A 20,317-nucleotide genomic window follows, 5' to 3' on the forward strand; every position below is an offset into this window, starting at 1 on the left:
ACATGATAGCTTTGCTTTAATCGGTGATTTAGAAAAACAACAAAATTAAAATATTTATCATTTTAAATAAAAGTTGAACCTAAAAAATGTATGTTTTGCCACCATCAATTTGACACACAATGCTTGCAACATTTATTTGGCAAACAAATACTTAATTTAAAATAAAAAAAAAAACAGAACCAAAACTAATTCACCCAGCTTATATAATGTTTTTGATAAGGCTCGTTGTACTGTGATTTATGAATCCAGGTTCGCAACGGGTAACTTGAAAACATTTATTTGGCAAACAAATGCATAATTTAGATAAAATAAAAACAGAGTCAAAACTGATTTACCCAGCCTATATATGTTTTTAATAAGGATTGTTGTGTTGTAATTTAGGTTCGCAATGGGTTGCTTGAGACCAGTCCCGTCCTTGCCAGGTATTGCAGTTCCATTTCTCCCCCTCCCCTTGTCACGACCGCTCCTGCTGCTTTCGTGCATTTCCACTCCGGACCCATCGACACTGACCAGGGCTTCCACATCGTCTGGTCCAGCCAACCAGGTGAATTTGTGTCCGAATACCTAATGTGTGGTTCTAGATTGCTTGTATCTAGCCCATTGTAGAGGTAGGTAGCAGTATGAATGTTGTTTTCAAGGTCTATATATCTACTTCTCGGCTTTTGTTTGGTATACGTCTAACCTAACACCAACCTATATGCTCACAACAACACCAACCTATATGCTCACAATAGTTTAGTGTTTTTAAATAAGTATATTTTTTCTTTCCATAAATATTTTGAAAGTAAAAATACTAAAATTAATTTAATTTTGTTAAAATATTTCGGTAACACTAATTTACGGAATGATAAATGGTCGGAATGGTCGGAACGCTCACAGTATTATTATGAAGTATAATAACACTTGACCCACCTTCACCCAAATGCTAACCCCCACCCTAACTCAAATATTACGCGTTGGTTTAATAATTGTTTTAACGGGGTAACACTTAAATTAGTAAGCGTCCCGGCCATTCCGACCATTCATTATTCCGTAAATTAGTATTACCCAAATATTTGCATGACTTTCCTTAAAACGCCAACAACTAGCTGACATGTATGTGTTTTTTGTTTTTGTTTAATGAATTAGTATATTGTACATATAAACGGCCTCCAAAAAATAAAAAAGTGGCTTTCTTTTTTTTAGGTTCATTAATTTTTGCAGTAAGTTAAATCTATACTTGCCACTAAATTTAAATAAATTATTGGTTCAATTAAAATAACCTTAATTGATTTTTTATCTCTTATATTTATGCATTGCAAAAATAACAATGTATCTGTTTTTCTTCAGTTAGCATTAGCGGTTGCGGAGGTTATTTCGATGCTGATGATGGAATAATCATTTCTCCAAATTACCCTAATCCATATGCTAACAGCCAGGTAGGATTGGAAATTTGCTTCTACAGTACCATTTAGCACTCTAATGATGAACTAATTGAGATGTTAAATGCCAGAGTTAACTTTTGTTCATAGGTCTTTCGACAGTTTATATAATAGTTGGTGAACCTTTCTTAATATTTGGATTGCGATATTTTGCATTAAGCTTTTTTAGCATTAAGCTTTTTTTGCATTAAGCTTTTTTTGAGTGTGTTTTAATGAGTAAAATATTGCGCATAGTTTTCAAACCCTTGCATGTATATTTCAAAAAGTGGTTAACATTTAGATTTTTGTCTTTACGTTGTATTTCAATAGGAATGCTTCTGGCAAATCCACATTAAAGACAGGGGACAGATTTATCTCGAGTTCACCGACATGGATATTGACGATCGGGAAACTTGTTTCTGGGACTTTATAGAGGTAACATCCTGCGTTGAAACCAGTGTTTTTGTGTTATGATGAAAAAAATATATGATCTGTGAAGACGCGCGAAAAATCACCACGACCACTTAATCTAAACTTAACCCCAAGTTTTACAAGCTCAAGGCAGCTAATATAAAAATAAATATATTCCTTACACCAGGCATAAAACGTTTTGTATTTTGCACCTTTTTTATTTGAATTTAAACTAAAACCTCCTTCTAATAACCTTTTCACCCGAGCATCATACGTAATATATCGCAATAACTTTGACAGACCAGTTATTAAAAGTACTTTCTATAATTTGCTGGACATAATTTAAAAATTCAATATGAAATATGAATTACCAGCCGTTCATTTTATCAGATTTTTTTTTAATAATATTTTTTTTTAATAATACTACAAAGTACAATTCTTTTTACTGACAATACACTTTACCAGTTCAAGCTAACATTTCCAGTAAATTTTAAAAATAAATTGCTATAAACATTTACTTTCAGGTTCGGGACGGCCCCAACGAGATGTCGCCCCTGGTTGGGACGTTTTGCGGACAAGAGGTCCCCCCACCTTTTACTTCTTCGGACAACGACCTTTATTTGCGATTCAAGTCAGAAGACACACAAACTGGTGCCGGGTTTAGGGCAACCTATACCGTGGCTTGCGGCGGTACTTATACAGGTAAAAAGTAAAGAAATTGAGTATCAATATTATTAAGTTAACACACATTTTTTGAAGTGAGAAAATCTAAAATAGGGTTGAAAATGTCAAAAATAATGGTCGGTGAATTTCACTCTTCGCATGTTTTTTTATAACTGTTTGACGATTATATTTGAAACTTTAAACAATGTTTCATATGTGTCGCTTTTAAATCTTCGTTTTGGTTTTGAAATCTAAATCCTAATGTAATCCTTGTTTTTTTTAAAAAGCACAAAAATTTTGAAAACATTAAAAAGTCAATATGTCTGTCAATCGAACGAAAATTACTCTATTTCCAACTAGTTTTAACTAATTTTAGCTACGTTCTTTGCAAGTATTAAACACTAATAAAATATGCTGCGGTTTAAAACAAAAAAAAGAAAAATAATTCTAACAGTAGGATTTCTTTAACTTTTCTAAGCAACTTCTGGAAGCCTGGTCTCCCCCTACTACCCCAACACTTACCCGGACAACAAAGACTGCTATTACGTCATAAGGCAGCAACCTGGCTACGTTGTGACATTGACAATCACTGATCTGGATCTAGAACGTTCTAGCACTTGCGAAAATGACTATATCGATGTAAGTATTTCTGCTTCTGCAATAGAGGTTATTTGATTGACAATAACGGATTTAATTTTTTTCTAAGTCATCACTTAATATGTACCTGGTTCTAAAAAAGGCAAAATAAAGTTTTTTAGCCCAAAGTGCGAAAAATAAAGTTTTAAAAGGCGAAATGTTGGCTCAGTGATAACAGGCAACATCTGTTATCTAAGAGCTCATTATTTTTGTCTAATTGATAAGCAATTTTGCACATTCTAGAAAATAACGCAATTTTGAAAGTTCAGCTCCTATGGCATATTTTCTAGTTTCTGAAATGCTTGTTTCTCGAAGGTTCGCGACGGCGTAGCTGAAAACTCACCCCAACTAGCTCGCTTCTGTGGCGATAGTGTCCCGGTCCCCGTTCGATCCACACTCAACCACATGTGGGTGCACTTTCACACCGACTCGTCCTCGGGAGCCGGCGGGTTCAGAGCCACCTACGACTCGCAGTTCACAGGTAAACGGCCTAAAAATAAACAAAACTGGCGATTTGTGATAGAGGCGTTGAATAATCTCTGTTGTCTTTTAGTTATGTAAATTATTTATAACGGATTAAATTGGAAAAAAAGGACAAATTCGCTTCCCCAAACTTTTTAATTATTTTTTTAAATACTGAGCTATTTTTTATTTTATACAAATCTTTAAAAAATACAGCATAAAAACCCGTGTTTTTCAGGATGCGGTGGGGTCTACACGGAACCGTTTGGGTCCCTGCAGAGCCCCGGACACCCCAGCCCTTACCCCCACGGCGCCAACTGTACCTACTACGTCAGCGTGGACCCGGCCTTCATCATCAACTTCCACTTTATCGCCTTTTCGTTGGGCGAGGCCAGCAGCGACGGAACCTGTGGTGATTTCGTCGAACTTTTTGACGGACCTGACATCAACGCGCCATCTCTTGGGAGGTTTGGGCAATTTCTAGCTTATTTGTAAACTAAACACTGAATTAAAAATCAGAAAAAAAACGCTTTTAAAAAAAATATTGTTTAAGTTTAAGATTATTTCGATTGGTATTTTACTAATATGTTGTATTTTAACTACTATTTTGCTTCTTAAGCACTTAACAAAATTCCTAAGAAAATGTGTACGCTGCTTACATCGTATTTTTTCATCGCTGATGGTAAATAATTAAAAACTTTTCCAGATATAAAGCTACCTGAGTTGTTATTCTAAATTCTTGCATGTGCCCAGGCGCTGAACTTTCAAAATTCCAGCGTGTTTTTTTGAACCACAATCAAATGATTTATCACCAACAAAACGTAACAGCTCTACGAAAAACAATTTTGCGCTTCCGCATTCAATGGGAAATGTGTTGTGTCTCTTTTAATTTCGTCAGAACAAATTGTTGTTTACTAAAGCGAAAATCGGTCCTGTTATTTCAGACTTCGGTTTATATATTTGTAGGTGCGAACAAACACTTTCGCATATCATACTTACCCACGCTGTAATTCCGGAAAGTATCGTACACTGTTAATGAATTAAATTGTTTTACTGGCGGCGTCTTTTTTGCGTTATATTGTAATAATATCCACCAATGATACTTAAAATCCAGGTTCTAAGCCTATGTATGTGCCACATTCAATCTAAATAACAGAGTATTTATGTATTGATCTTGTTAGGTATTGTGGTTCCATCGTCCCACCCGACATGGTTTCATCAGCTTACCAGTTAACCCTCTTTTTTGTCGCTGACGATTCCATCAATTCGGTGGGTTTCGCTGCGGCTTATTCAACCATCAACGCTAGCACAGGTAAATCCTACACTGCTAAACTTTTATCCGAAATAAAGTGTTTCTGTGAGATTTGGTGATTCCCGAATTACCAGTGATTCCGAAACTGTGTATGATTCTTAAGAAAAATGATTATTTGTTGTTTTTTATTGGTAATTTTTATTCCGTACACTTTGTCTTTAAGCTTGTAAGTTTTTAACGATTCTTGTTGTGTTGTTTTATCATCAATTGAAAACAGGTCATAACTCATATTTGATATTGATACGTTCAAAAGTACATATAAAGCCAAGTGTTTTTAAAATGTTTTTATTTTGAGTGAACTAAATGTTTTGAGTGAACTAACGTCCTTTCTAATTTGGATTGTCTGTAACCACAGTAGAGAATAAGGAACTATATTAACAAATATTTGCAGTCTCTTAAAGTTTGTTAAAGCTAAATGTTTAAAACAAATCCTAGATCCATTTATACTTAACTGATTCAACTACATTAATCACGTACTTTCTTCTCCGATTAATGTGCCACATCGTTTTTGTTGTATTTTTGTAGCTTGTGGGAAGCGTATCACAGACAACCAGGGTCTGATTACATCGCCAAACTACCCCAACAACTATTACGACATGAGGGATTGCGTCTGGGTGCTAACTGTGGATGCAACAATGCAAATCAGGGTGAGTTCATTTAAAGTTTTACACTTTCGCTCCCATTCAAAAAATGGCTTCAAAAATCGGATCAGTATTTTATTGTGATTAAAAAGCCGTAGAACTCAATAGAACCTAGTAGCACTGACTGCACCATAAGATTATACCTGTTTTTAAACCTAATATCTGGTTTTTAAACGGCAGAGTTTGTTAAATGTACCGAATTATTACCTTTTTGTATTACAAATTAGCATACAAGCACGCATGATTTTGACTTAAAACGTGTAAATTGTATTTAAATTTTTACTTGTTTTTTCAAGATTTTTTTTCGAACAATCGCCCTTCTGATGATATTGTGGTGCTTACCTATTGCCTCGCCCTGTATTGGGGGCGATGGTTAAGTTATGATAATATCGTTTTGTAGAAAATGTGCCGCTAATATTTTTTTGATTTTCTTGGTCTGCCGCAACTTAAAAAAGTTTGAGAACCGGCACTATCCTATACCTACTGTCTGTTGCACTGAAAGTGTATTGAAAATCGCCTTTACCCTTACAAGAGAGATGTCTGATCAGTAAGATCAGAATATTCTAGCAAACTGTAGTGATTTAAATTAGACATTTTTTAATGGAATATATATATATATATATATTTCGCCAATAAGGCAACGTCAAGATATCTGAATAAACAACGTAACAGTATAAGCATTTTATTTATTCAGATATATTGACAATGCCTTCATTGGCAAAATATATATATATATTATATATATCTCTTCTAACATCCATTAAAAGTGTCCGGTCTGTCGGTTTAAATGTTTTAATTATGAATCGATTTCAGGTCAACTTTACCGACTTCGCGTTCGAGGGAATGAACGCAGAGGGCGTCTGCATTTATGACTACTTGGAGTTAAGGTACTCCTGTTCTGTTATTTTTGTCCCTTTTTCCTCTTTTTTTTATGTTTTTTTGCTTTTATCTTTATTTGAATTTTAAAACTGATGATGGCATGAGGTATTGCTGAAACATCTGTAAACTGCGAAATGTCGATTTTATCGAATATTATGGATTTGTTATTTTTATTAAAAAACAAAAAAAAAGGTTAATGTGTTTTAAAGGCACTCCTGCTTTTAAACAGTAGTTAATACGGGGGTGTACAAAAAAGGTAACTATGCTAGATATACAATTGCACATATAGTAAAATGCTAATAATTTATGTAAAAAATTAATGTGATTTAAACCTAACAAAATGCCAAACACGTTGGTCATGTCGTTGGACCGATTCTAAAATGTGCCCTTGCTTTAAGATTTATGTACCTAAAACTAGAACTTGTCGCTGGCCATATATTTTTCTCTCTGAACTGCGGATTCTCTGTGAACTGCGAAGTAGTTGATAAGGGCGTGTGTAACCTTTTATTCTGACTTGCCAAATATGTGCATCTGAATTGCCGAACGGACCAAAACGCATGTTTCAACGACCAATTTTACCAGTGAGCAAAATCATATCAAATAGAACTAGTGTTTGGTAGCATCATTACTGGAGGTTTTAGTTGGACGTAGAAGGAATATCAAAACCTATATAACTGATGTTAAAAATGGATCAAGATACACCGAAACGTTCGAAATGTTATCTCCTTGTATGAGAACAACTTCTCTTACTTTATTCGCAGATAATAACTTAAGAAACCCAATTTTGCGATTAACTCATTTTATATAGATGAACCACAAAACTACCTATCAAAGTATTCCTGTCGCCGGCTCAAAACAAAAACAAAAAAACCTGCCGCGGGTAAAAAAATAAACCCCCTCAATCAAGGAAAATTAATTTAAAGCTAGCCTAACATCGACGGCCTAAAAGTAGAATCTGTCGCGAGCGTCATGTCCCCCCCTGTAGGTTGCACCCCTGAATTAATAATTAGTTTACATTTTGCCAACGCACTTATGCTCAAACAATTCACCCCCCAGGAACGGGGGTTATGACGATTCGGCGCTCATTGGCACTTTTTGCGGGAGCAACTCGCCCGGGATATTCATCACACACAGCAATCAAATGTACATGAAGATGCACACCGACCCCTACGTAAACGCCAGGGGCTTTCTCATGTACTATGACGGCAGTCTTACTGGTTAGTGTTTTGAGTGTTGTTTTTTGTTTTTTATTCCATATATTGCACAACCCAGACTTTAATATGTATATATATATTGGGGTTATGATGATTATAGAAGTGAAAAGTGAAGCTCCTTGTTTGATGGGCATAACATATTTTTTTATTCATGTTATTAAATGTATTCACATGTTGTTTCTCGACTTCGTCCCCTCTGAGCCTGCTTAGCTCAGTCGGTCCCGGAATGGCTAAGGTGTTGATATCCACCAAATGACATTTTTAAAAGAAGCCTATTTTTTCCGGCTTTGTTGGCATGAAAATCGTTAATTAATCGGACTAATTTTTTTGTTGAATTACAAACTGGTAGTGTAAACCTCAAAATAACATGGATGCCACCAAAATACATTTTTCCATTATTTAAAACTATTTTATTAAAAAATGTATAGTGCTAAATATGCTGAATTTGTCATTGAGCTGATTGTAAAGGCGTTGTTGCTTCAAGTTTTGTATAATAGATTCTCATATTTGTATAAAATGACAATTGTTCAGCACAACTTTTAGTAAACAAACAGTCAAATACATCACGTAAAAAAAGAAAATCTGGCGTTGCTAAAACAGTCGGGCAAAACGAGTAAAACAGTTAAATCGCTGGTAAAACACAGGGCCAGTTTTGTGTTTCAATTCACATTTTCGTAAGTGATTCTGTGCTTATAATTCCCAGGCTGCGGCGGCACACTTACATCGGCCGACGGCTACTTTCAATCTCCCAACTACCCGTTCGCCTACAACCACAACGCAGAGTGTATGTGGCTCATCAAGGTTTCCGAGGGTTCGGCTGTCCGGCTTACCTTCACAACGTTTGACATCGAAACACACGGCTACTGCGAATACGACTACGTTGAGGTATGAGTCGTGACTGAAAGTTGATGTCGACTGAAGTCTTTATCAGTTAACAGACAATAAATACAATGATGGCTGTAACAAAATAAACAAAAGGTTACCGAACACTTTTATTCGACACAAAATAAATATAAAACTTAAACTTACACAACGAACGAAGAAGACACGTTTTTGGCGAGGCAATGCGCACCAATAGGAGCACAGTTTAATAAAATAAAATTCTAAAAGGTTAACAGTGGCTGTACGTTTTTTTGTTTAATTATATATATTTTTTTTTTTTTTTTTTTTTTTTTTTTACTTTTTACTGGGGTTATGGTAACGCGTATTGTTTTGAACGCTACAGAGTTGCATTTAACGCTACAGAGTTGCATTTACTTAATTTTTAATTTCGGTTTCTATTTAATTTCGGTTTTAATTTTTAATTTCCGTTTTGAAAAAATGTATTAAAATGGTGAAAAAAAGTAAATATGCTGGATGTGTGATTGCTCGGATTGCAAAATGGCCAATATTCTAGATCAGGGGTGTACAAATGAATTCTGCCATGATCCACCACAGTCAAACCTGACGACATGATGATCCACCAAATGCGAATAGTAAACATATTGGACACGCTTTCATTTTTATGGTGCTTTATTTATGTAAATGTATACCCTACAAAATATTGATAACTTTGTAAAAGTCAAAAGTGAAGTGTGCTACAGCACCAAGATTGTTTCGATTTTTTTAGGTATACCGGCATTTCTTTTAAATTTCGTTTTTAATACATTGCCGAAAATAAAAAATGTTAAAAAATATATGTCAAATATTTTTGAATACGTTTTTCGTTAAGGGCAACGAAGCGCTGATCTAGTTCATAAGACAGCATCAAAACGTAAATAAGTTGGACGCAGAAAGATCATTCGCGCGAAAATTGTTCGCACTTACGTATAGTTAAAATAGTCAAAAAGTATTTGAAATGGACTCGTATCCAGTTTGTCAAAGAAGCGGTAGACCGAATGAATTACATTGGCGGGGCGCGTCCGGCCCGCAGGCCGTAGGTTGCCGACCCCTGTTTTAGACTTCAGGTTTTACAATAGCATCGAATTAAGACTTTCTGTCGCTTACTGATATCCTCAAACGCTCACAAAGATTAGCATTTGGGAGTCTCGTTCTATGCTTGAATTTTTACAAAATTCATCAACACTGACAACTGGTATTCACATAAGACACTGTAGAAAGTTTATTTTTTCAAGACTACATTAGAAGATCCGCCCAAAACGCTGAAAAGATCCGGAACCGGATCGCGATCCGCCATTTGAACATAACCGGTGTAGGTATATTAGTGAAAAAAATAAAAAAAATTAACCAACTTTTAAATACTTTGATTATGTCGTTGCGCGGATTGTAAACTGGGCTGTTGCTTTAGGACAGGGATGGCGAACCATCGTCCCACGGGTCACGAAGTGACCCACCTATCAATCTAGAAATACCGAAGTGTTATTAATCATTTTCATAATGGATTAATGTAAAAAAAATTCTTCGTTAGATAGCACTATACTGTTTAAATTAGGGCTGGAAAATCTGTGGGTCGCACAAAAGTGTTTTAGAGGTGGCGAGGCCTACATTAGCTGCACTTCAACAAATGCGCGCAGAAAAGCAGACAAATAAAGGAATTTTGTTTATCGCTGTAAAACGTAACGGGTGTCGACCCTTTAAGGGAAATTAAGAGTTCGCGGACTAAAAGTTCTAAAAACCCTGGTAAACCAATAAACCATGCTGAAAAGCTTTCTGCTGAACTCCTGTAAGCTTAAAAAAATGCTGCAGCACTTGTTAACTATTTAGCTTCTTAATATTTGTGGTAATCTGAATTTGGAAATCATCCAAAAACCTTGAATTACCAACCCAGACAATAACACCTAAAACGACGCAGCAGATTTTCGAATAAAATTAGCCAATAATTAAATATATGACCCACTTGTGCATTTTGTAAGGATAAGGTCGTGTGTGTGACCCGCGAAATGAAAAGGTTCGCCATCCCTGCTTAAGGATATATATATGTGCTATGTGCAGTTAGTTCTTTTAGCATAAAAATTGAAATCGTTGTTCTTTTTCACCGTTCGAATTCAGGCAGATTCTATTATTCTAAAGAAAATTCTGTTTAAATTACTAATGACTTGATAAATATACATCACATTTAATCAAAGGCCTTTCGCTAATGCATCGAATAAACACTAACAGCTTTACATTGTGCGTTTCAGGTGTTCGACGGCCCCACAGTGGGCTACCCCTCTCTTGGGCGCCAATGCGGTTCCAGGCTTCCACCTCCTTATGAAAGCAGCGACAACCAAATGACGGTGAAGTTCAGAAGCGACCCGTTCGTTGCCGGATCCGGCTTTGTGGCCCAATACCACGTCCGTAAGTACAAGGCTTGTCGTTATGTGCTTTAGTATGACACGTTTGTTTTGTAACAAGCTTGTTGTGTTTTTGACTATTGGTGAACTTTTTGCAGGGCTGGTGTGGTAAGGTTTTTAACGAGTAAAAAATATTGTCTCAATCCCAATCCTTGTTTTGCACTAACCTGACCTGACGATCTATTTTCCACTCAAAACTTTTTAGCAATAAATAAATAAATAAAATATTATAAAATAAGACTAAAGAAATAGTCGTTGCCTAAGTTTTTACCAAGGCATTGTTTCTATAAACCAAATTTTAATCCATTTTTAATGTTTTCAGCACAGTTTCCCTGTCCGATTCTGTTATACTATTTTACACACAAATTCGAATGTTATTTCCCAGAAAAATGTCTGAAATATTAGAAAATCATGGTTTTCCTGTATTTCTAATGTTCCTCAGGGCATTCCTACTGTATAAAATATAAACCAAAAAGAGTTTTTAAATTCTAAAGTTGAAATGGCATTTGTTGAAAATTTTTCCAACCACGTATTGTGGGTAGATGAATTATATGACACCCCTATGAGTGGATTTTTGAATATCCACCGTATTTAGTTACGAAATTGGCGAAATACGTATAGTCGAACTCGGACTCGGGACTCGACCGACTCCGTAGCCCTGGTTTAAGCATAAGCTTACACTTTTTTTTCTCAGAATGTTCTAGAACAATCAGCACCAAGACATCAGGCCTAATTCAGTCGCTGGACTTCCCAAGCAACTACCCTCCGAACAGGGACTGTCAGTGGTTGGTGCAAGGGACGAAGGGCAACAACATCGACGTTATCTTTAGCTACTTCGCAATGGAATACTGCGACAACTGCGCTTGCGACTATGTCGAGGTGAAAATACTGGTCTTACTCGCAGTACTAATATTTGTAAAACTTGCCGAATAAAAATGATTGTTTTTTCTCTTTCGTAAAAAAAACAGTCCAACATTCCTAAGAACACAAGGCTCAGTTTTTCTAAAAAAATGCAACATATGTATTTACAAACAAAAAATAAGACGCACTTTTCCTTTCGCCTTCGTTTCTTGTTTGGAAGTAGCTTTTTTACGTTAAACTTGTGTTACAAAACTGGTAAATATTAAAATACAACTGCTACTTAAACAGTGTCTTTAGATTTGCAGGCAATTTGTTGTTTACTTTGGATATACCAAAATGCCTTTTTCGAAAAACTACCGCATATTGTTACATGGTTAAAAAATACTATTTGTCTGTAACCAGTGCCACTCGACCACTTAGCTGCCGCCCCAAAATTACCTTTACAAACGAGCAAATCAATTTGGTGTTTGTTTGTATGTTCCAGATATACGACGGCGATGACCTTCACGCCAGCCCCAACCTTGGTCGGTTCTGCTCTGGTAACCCTGGCCCGTTCCGCACCACTGGCGATTCACTGCTTGTCGTATTTCACACTGATCCATACATACAAGCGCCCGGCTTCGAAATTACTTGGGCCGTTGACGGGTGAGTGATTGAAAATAGCTACATTAAATTGAACTAGCGGTTAGGAATACGTTGTGGCTGATTTTCGAGTGTTTTATCGGAATCGTACGAAGTTTTCCGAAAAACTTGGAAGTGGGTAAAGCGCTATACTCACGAATATTTGTACAATGTTAGAAGGTACCTTTTTCACGATTATTTTGCATTTTTTGACACTTCGTAAATATACGAGCTTAAAATTACAGTAAATCAGTGATTTCCAAACCGTGTGCCTCGAGAGATTGTTAAGTGTGCCGCGAAACTTTTTGTAAATTTGGAAAACAAGTTATTTGTATTATCAATAGTCATACACACAATCATTTCACATTAAATCCGCACTATCCATTACAAATTAAAAATATTGAGACACTTACAGATAGGGTGTCGTGTGGTAGGGGCGTTAGTAAAGTTACTATTTTCTTGTTCTATAAAAAGTGTGCCGCGAAATATTTAAGGTTTTTTTAGTGTTCCGCACGCCAAAAAGTTTGAGAACCGCCGGTAGTGATAAAAAACCTTTGTGCGAATAACTTGCCCGATGCTTTTAATTTAACGATCGCAAATGCATTGTTGCTGACATTCTAAGTGTTTTATTGAAAACGTACGAAGATTTCCGAAAAAACATGAAAGTGTTAGAAGGTACCTTTTTTCGCGATTCGTCTTAAATTTTTAGACACTTTTTAAAAATAAGAACTTTAACCTTTTTAACCCTAGTACAGTTTGGACTGCTATACAATCTTAAAACACTTACCTGAACAACTAGTTTTTACATAAAAATGTTGGACATCTACGAAAAACCATTTAGTTATTTAGGATCTTAACATAAATATCGTGCTCTCCGTCGCAAATCTCGAAAATCTCAATTTCCTTTGGACTGAGAACCCTTGAGACGAAGAAGAATCTTTCCATGTTTATTTTTACGACATTTACCGATTCGTTTTGGGGGGCAATCACCGCATTAGTTATTCCGTTATTCACCAGATGCGGCGACACGTTGACCGACCCAAGCGGCACGATTTCGAGTCCCAACTACCCTAACAACTACGACGACAACAGGGAGTGCATCTGGCAAATAATCACCAGTCCTGGCACAAGTGTGGAGCTTACAGTGACAGTGTTTGACGTCGAACACCACCCCAACTGTGAGTGCCTTTTTACAAGAAACTTTATTTGGAAGCTCATTGAAATGACACTACTTTATTTTGGGCCAAAAAAAGTTTTGCTTTCTATTGACAGAATGAGTTCGTCCCGGTTTGAAATTTAGCACTCGCCCGGTCACCAATGCGACAGCTGATCGACGCTTACTCAATATTATATCTAGTGCTATTTCGTTCGGGCAACTTCTGATTGGCAAATACTTGACCGACTGGCGAGTGCAAATTTTAAGTCATTATTAAACGTGTAGTCCGAACCAAAAGCGGGTAAATTTGTTCAAAGAAACAGTGACTTGTGAAAAACTACAAACATTACCGAGTCGCACAATCATTAGTTTCAACTATCAATGCAAACATAGACATTGAAATTAATTTATCTAGCATAGCTATAAACAAAAAAATCGCGGTTAGCCGCAGATGCCCCTGTTTATCCTACACAATAATTGCTTTAAAATACCAATAAAGTTTAATTAACTCTCATGTTGTATTGCGACGGGGCTGTGATTGTTTGTTTTTATAAACTATACACGTACATAACGTTTCGTCATTCGTCCAAACGTTAAAGTTATTACTGTAGAAATAAGTTAAAAAGATTTTGTTGTTGAAGCCAAATAGTTTTTGCTTTTTTGACTCTCGCCTACTATGGGCAACCCGAAACCCGCAGTTTTAATTACCTTTTTTCGTGATGCCAGATTTTCGCTGTCTCCCACATACATAAATTCACATTCTATATATTGTATAACGATCGTAGGATAATAAGTAATTTTAGAACTGTAAGTAACCCGAAAAATTTTTCTTTGTTTTAACATCCGCCAGTTTATTAGGCGACTACGACATTGTCTTTCACTTAATAACGTTTAGGGCTTCTTAATGGTGGCCTTCCCCCCTAATAATTGAGTTTCCACATTCAATTATTTTATTAATACCATTAACTCGGAATGTCCTATATTTAACATTTGTTTCCGATACCCGATAAATTTTGGGCAAAAATATCGTGATCCGATTCGATACCAAATGATTCCGTTGTTGAAGCCAAACTGTTTTTGCTTTTTTGACGCCCGCCTGCTTCAGGCGACTACGACGTGCTGGAAGTGTACAACGGCCTGGCGGTCGACCCAAGCTACCGACTCGCCCAGCTCTGCAACACAGGTTCCTCACCTCCCAACCTTCCTATGAAGGTTACTTCAACTTCGACCTTCATGACGGTCAGGTTCCTAACAGGTAACGAGCAGTTTATGCTTAAAACTTTTATGTATAGTTTTATAATTAACTGCGATTCGCTCTGCCAATAACTTACGCCGCCCTCAACTTTTACTATTTACTCAAATAAGCTAACAATTGCGGTTACTTATTTAAAGTGGACAAAGCTAAGGCCGTGAGTCCCAATTCTCGTTGCAAACTAGTTTTTGGCCACGCCTTGTGCTTGCATAAAAACCTTAAATGAGGTCGACGAATTTCTGTGTATGAAAAATGAAAAAGTCGCCTGGTTCTTCAGAAAGCCTGTTTTTTTATTCTCAATTGGAGCGAAAAGTAAGGCTAAGTTTAGCTAAATTGAAGAAACGCATTTTAAAATAAATAACAACTATTCAAATGTTGTTGTTTTTTTACCAGCAGTATGTTTTAACAGATAATTTTGTTGATGTGTTCCATATAAGTGCAGCTGTATAATTGTAAAATCCTTTTCAACCAAAAAGGCAAACATTGAAAAAAGTTTTTGCAGGGTTCATCATAATCAAGACAAGTGTTGCGTATGGTAGTTTTATCGGCACAGTGCAGACTTTTTTATTCAACCACCAACTGTATAACGCCTCAACAGATGCGCTGGTGAACGGCAAGGGTTTCACCTCCAGCTACCGTGAAGTGGCAGGTCAGTGCGGTGGCGACTTCCATGCAGCCAGTGGCACCATCACCTCGCCTAACTACCCCGGCAACTACGCGTCAATGCAGGATTGCGAGTGGTACATCGATGTCGGAGAAGGTAACTATGCTCTGCTCTAAAAAAGTTTCACATACGTTTCAAATGTGTTTGAACGTTAACTTCGGAATTTTTTGTTATTTTAATATAATAATTGTGTATAATTTTTGCTATTTTAATATACATTAATCCTGTATAATTTTTGTAATTTTTTATGTAATAATTCTCTATAATTTTTTTATTTTAATTTATATTAATCCTGTATAATTTTTGTAATTTTAATATAATAATTCTCCATATTTTTGTTATTTAAATATAATAATTCTCATGAATAAAAATCTAGTAAAAATACTTAATTTTACTCTGACCGAAAACACGGTTTGTGTGAAAGCTGGTCAACAATAAAATACAATTTGTCAAAGGTGACACTTGATTGATTTTTAGGTTTTTTGTAAGATTAATATGACATCATCCAAGACTATTTTCAACGTTTATTGGATGTTGTTTTAACTCCGTGGCGCAAGTCAGTCCCCGCCTTTATTTTATTATTTGGTCTTTAACACTTTAGACCAGTGATTCTCAAACATTTTAGGTTGCGGCACACTAAAAAATCTTAAATATTCCGTGGCACACATTTAACAGAACAGCAATAGAGCAATTTTATAAATCGCCCTGCACGCACGACAAACTATATGTAAATGTTTCAATATGATTAATTTGTAATGGATGGTGCGTATTTAAGTCTAAAATGCTTGAGTGTATGCCTAATGGTAATTTACTAATATTTTGTTTCCAAAAATACCAAACGTTTCGCGGCACACTTTTCAATCCTTCGAGGCACACTAGTATGCCGCGGCACACAGTTTGGGAATCACTGCTTTAGACGGATTTTACCCAACCTTATCGTGTTTTAATAGCAACAAGCTTTCGCTTTACGTACTTAAGTAGTAAACAAACTAAAAAGTTTACTAAAATTCATTTCTTTTCCAGGCAACACAGTTGTGATAACGTTCGAGACGTTTGACATCGAGCCTGAAACGGCTTGCGGCTACGACTTTGTCGCCTTGTACGACGGAAACACCACCAACGGAGAGTTGCTCCTTAAAGCTTGCGGATCGGCCGTACCCGACCCCGTCCAAAGCATGGGTCATCACGTGCTATTTCAATTCCACTCCGACCCATTTTCGACGCACACAGTAAGTTTTTGCTGGAAAGTTTGTTAAGATACAGAAATTGGCCGACTGCTGACTAATCATCTTGGCTTACCACCTGTTTTCCTTCTATTTTGTTCCCAACCTTATTGGCGCACACAGGGGTACACACAATAAGACAAAGTAACAATATATCTGAAGCGGAATTATCTACCATACCATAGTATTAGGGCCAACGCAACGACATAATAAAGCCAAATAAACAATCTTATCCTCCGCGGAATTTGACATAATCTTGTTGAAGTAAGGCCGAAACCTGTCGGAAAAAGGTCTAAACTTTACACTGGTACTGGTTCTCAACATTTTTAGCTTACGGACCGGTGAAATTTCAAAACAAATTTTGCGGACCGGTGGACCTTCAAAAAATCAAAATCAACTCCAAATGTAATTACGACAAAAGTATACAACCTTTAAGAAAAAAATGGATTTGAGATTTTTATTATTTATTGTGTTAGTGAAACAGCTGGTGTGTGTACCACTACCAGTCACCAAATCACAACGTCATTTTGTTTTGTTCAGGGCTTCAAAGCCACATTCGCAAGCGGGTGCGGCGGCAGAATTCTAGCGGACCAGGTGCGTAAATAAAATTGTACATATCTTTGTATAATTTCTTCATAATCGATGTTGCTCACCTATCTACAGTTGTCGCGGCGTTCGTCGATTTTCGGATTAGAAATTTTTCTCTTTCCAGACTTAAAGCCGATCAAATCTTATTTTCTATTTAAAGAACACAATTACATGAAAAACATATTTTTGTTTAATTTTTTTGCACACTTAAACTATTTATTTGATAAGTAAGCTAATCTTTGCAGACAAAAACTATAAATAGAGTTGTTTTTTGTTTTATTATACACTATGTCAAATTTAAGTTTTAACTTGGCTAAAACACCAAAAGTTCAATTCATACGTACATTAAAATGCCTTTTTACGCTTTTACACCCTTTGTTCTCCAGGACGGGGTAATAGCGAGCCCCAACTATCCCGGTTATTACCCCGAAAACACCAACTGCACGTGGACGATGTCTGCCCCCGCGGTAGACGGACATATCACCCTCACATTCACCCACATGGACATGTGGTTCGACCCAGACCACGACCGCTCATGTGGGGATGCCAAGTAAAAAAAAAATTACTTTTTTTTTGTGTTTTTCAAAGTAAAATAATTATTTTATTATTGAATTACTTAATTTGAAATTTAAAACCAAAGAGAGCAAGTCAATCAAATGATAATAAGTATAATCGCCACTTATGTCGCGCGCTTACACTATAGTTAGCATGACCAGACTTTTGGTTTGGAAATTATGGTTATTTTTACATAGTTAGGTTGTTGTGATCCCTTCCATTTTCTGATTGATTACTTTTTAAATGCCATATAAATTATTTTTTTTATAAAATACTACTGATTAGGAAGACAAACAGTTCTTATATTGCTTTTTTTCTTTTCGGAAACATTTGAAGTCAAAATTTACAAAAAAATATATTTATATTTTACTTTAAGCCACATTTAAATATACGTTAGGGAAGCGTACTATTTTAAAGTATACTGAGTGTGTTTATTTTTTCATTGACAAAAAACATGACATTTTTTAATGGAAACAATTAGGCGTGTACTAATTATGATGCAAATTTGTGTTTTTCGCCAACTGTATTTTATACCAAGGGTCATACGTTGTGTTTTTTGCCGCAGTTCGACTTATCGGCTCCTCGACGATTACGTTGAAGTGCTCGACGGGGCAAGTTTGACGTCACCGCTGTACGATTATTACTGTAAAACGTCACTACCGCCTCCCATTACGTCATTCAGCAACGCGTTCACAGTGACAATGGTGTCCCATGTAAGCTAACTGTAAAGTGTATATAAAACCTAAAACTTACGACCGTTCTTATGTCTTATGCCTGTTTTAGATCACCGCTGTTTTAAATCCTATACTTGTGAAGAGAGCATATGAATCTGACGAGGCCGAATATAGTGTTAATCGTATATTTTGGTAAAACTCAATTAGTCTTTTGCAATGGTTAATTTTTCTTAGACATTTACTAGTTAGTCGAATAAAAAAAAATTAATGCCGGTACAGTGTGACAAAAGGCATACCTCTGACGACACCAACTTATTTACCCAGGTTATTGAAGCACAGTTTTCCCTCTATTTTTTTACCACGTGCGCAGGTTCCCAGAATTTTGCACTGGTAATTTCAAGAACCACGCGTTTTTAAACTTAATTTGTTTAGCAATTTCTAATTTATTTTTTAGGCATTTACAGTATACTGTATTTTTTTGAGGGGGGGGGGGCTTGTATATTTAAAACATGTCGAGTGATTTAATTTTATGTCAATACGAAAAACGATTGGTAAGCAAGATTACAGCTGATAGTTACTGGTTGTACATACCAGGGCTGGGGAGCCGGAGCCGGAGCTGGAGCCCGGAGCTCGGAGCTAAGCATTTTCTCTGGAGCCAGAGCCGGAGCCATTGTTATTATTTTTGTGGAGCTGGAGCCGGAGCCGGAGCCATTTTTATTATTTTTGTTGAGCTGGAGCCGGAGCCGGAGCCCTTTTTATTATTTTTGTGGAGCTGGAGCCATTTTTCAATTTGTGGTGCTAAAGCTAAGAAATTATATTTTGTTCCATCTCCAATGTTAGTTAGCCAAAAGCAATTTGTAAAACTTGCCATTGAATAAGTGACTGGTGGCACCGGAGCTGGAGCCGGAGTCATTGGGTGTGTGTTTGATGGCTCCGGAGCTGGAGCCGGAGCCAAAGGATTATGTTTTACGACTCCGGAGCTGGAGCCGGAGCTAATGCTATTTTGCTGTGGCTCCCCAGCCCTGGTACATACTAGTTCTTTTTACTTGAAAAGTTCATTGGAATTTGAGAATTTCTCAATAAGAGTTTTAACATAAACAAAACAAAATTACAGTGATTTAAAAAAAGAACGAACATATTTTTTACTCGATTAGCACATTTCCTAAAACTTTGGAAATAAAAAAGTTTAGTGCTCTTTGTTTATATTTATATGTCCATGCTGTGTTTATATTTATATGTCCAAGTTTTATCTTCCCAGGGCGTATATCAGCGCACAGGCTTCCGTGCTCTCTACAGTGCTTCCACGTCACGATGTGGCGGCGACCTGACTGCCGAAAGTGGAGTCTTCAACTCGCCAAACTACCCCGATCCCTACCCAACCGATGTCAGCTGCGTTTGGAGCATAAGGTATGTTTTTTATTACACTCCAAAACCACACCTTAAGATAACTTATAAAAATCGCACTGACAAACAATAAGGTTTAGAATCTGACTCCCATGTTGCTGATATGCGGTTATCTTACTTAAGACTTTCCTCCGACTCCACCCAGGGTTAATATGGCACATTTTTTCCGCTAGAACAGCCAAACTCAGAATTTAGACACGAATTTTTCAGAACACAAATCATTACACGTTATCTTTGGCACAACAAATACGAAAATACGCGCGGTAGTCCTATTTTCCAGTATGTGCCCCATCGTTGTTTCTTTCGTCTAACTCAGTGGTCGGCAATCTTTTTTGGTCGCGGCCCAAAGTACTCTTTTCAGAGCTATTGAAGGCCCACTACGTAACACCATTAAAAAAGGTGACTGAATAAGGATATTTGATTTTAAGA

General features: G+C 36.5%; 1 protein-coding gene across 1 annotated transcript in view; it reads left to right on the forward strand.

Moving 5' to 3' along the window:
- The window catches only part of LOC146145606 (cubilin-like), a 97,569-nt gene that overhangs the window by 8,871 nt on the left and 68,381 nt on the right, over nucleotides 1–20,317 (forward strand). The window contains exons 13-35 of the mRNA XM_083390329.1: nucleotides 382–544; nucleotides 1,330–1,418; nucleotides 1,731–1,835; nucleotides 2,336–2,513; nucleotides 2,953–3,113; nucleotides 3,426–3,591; nucleotides 3,811–4,039; nucleotides 4,754–4,884; nucleotides 5,410–5,531; nucleotides 6,339–6,412; nucleotides 7,461–7,621; nucleotides 8,322–8,503; nucleotides 10,738–10,894; nucleotides 11,585–11,769; nucleotides 12,236–12,396; nucleotides 13,390–13,550; nucleotides 14,634–14,783; nucleotides 15,379–15,540; nucleotides 16,468–16,673; nucleotides 17,208–17,261; nucleotides 17,642–17,805; nucleotides 18,376–18,523; nucleotides 19,743–19,891. Of these exons, the coding sequence (XP_083246455.1) occupies nucleotides 382–544; nucleotides 1,330–1,418; nucleotides 1,731–1,835; nucleotides 2,336–2,513; nucleotides 2,953–3,113; nucleotides 3,426–3,591; nucleotides 3,811–4,039; nucleotides 4,754–4,884; nucleotides 5,410–5,531; nucleotides 6,339–6,412; nucleotides 7,461–7,621; nucleotides 8,322–8,503; nucleotides 10,738–10,894; nucleotides 11,585–11,769; nucleotides 12,236–12,396; nucleotides 13,390–13,550; nucleotides 14,634–14,783; nucleotides 15,379–15,540; nucleotides 16,468–16,673; nucleotides 17,208–17,261; nucleotides 17,642–17,805; nucleotides 18,376–18,523; nucleotides 19,743–19,891 (3,458 nt within the window). The remainder of the gene's footprint in view (nucleotides 1–381; nucleotides 545–1,329; nucleotides 1,419–1,730; nucleotides 1,836–2,335; nucleotides 2,514–2,952; nucleotides 3,114–3,425; nucleotides 3,592–3,810; nucleotides 4,040–4,753; nucleotides 4,885–5,409; nucleotides 5,532–6,338; nucleotides 6,413–7,460; nucleotides 7,622–8,321; nucleotides 8,504–10,737; nucleotides 10,895–11,584; nucleotides 11,770–12,235; nucleotides 12,397–13,389; nucleotides 13,551–14,633; nucleotides 14,784–15,378; nucleotides 15,541–16,467; nucleotides 16,674–17,207; nucleotides 17,262–17,641; nucleotides 17,806–18,375; nucleotides 18,524–19,742; nucleotides 19,892–20,317) is intronic.

Source organism: Ascidiella aspersa, chromosome 5 (assembly GCF_963924565.1).
Source record: "Ascidiella aspersa chromosome 5, kaAscAspe10.2, whole genome shotgun sequence".
NCBI lineage: Eukaryota > Metazoa > Chordata > Ascidiacea > Phlebobranchia > Ascidiidae > Ascidiella > Ascidiella aspersa.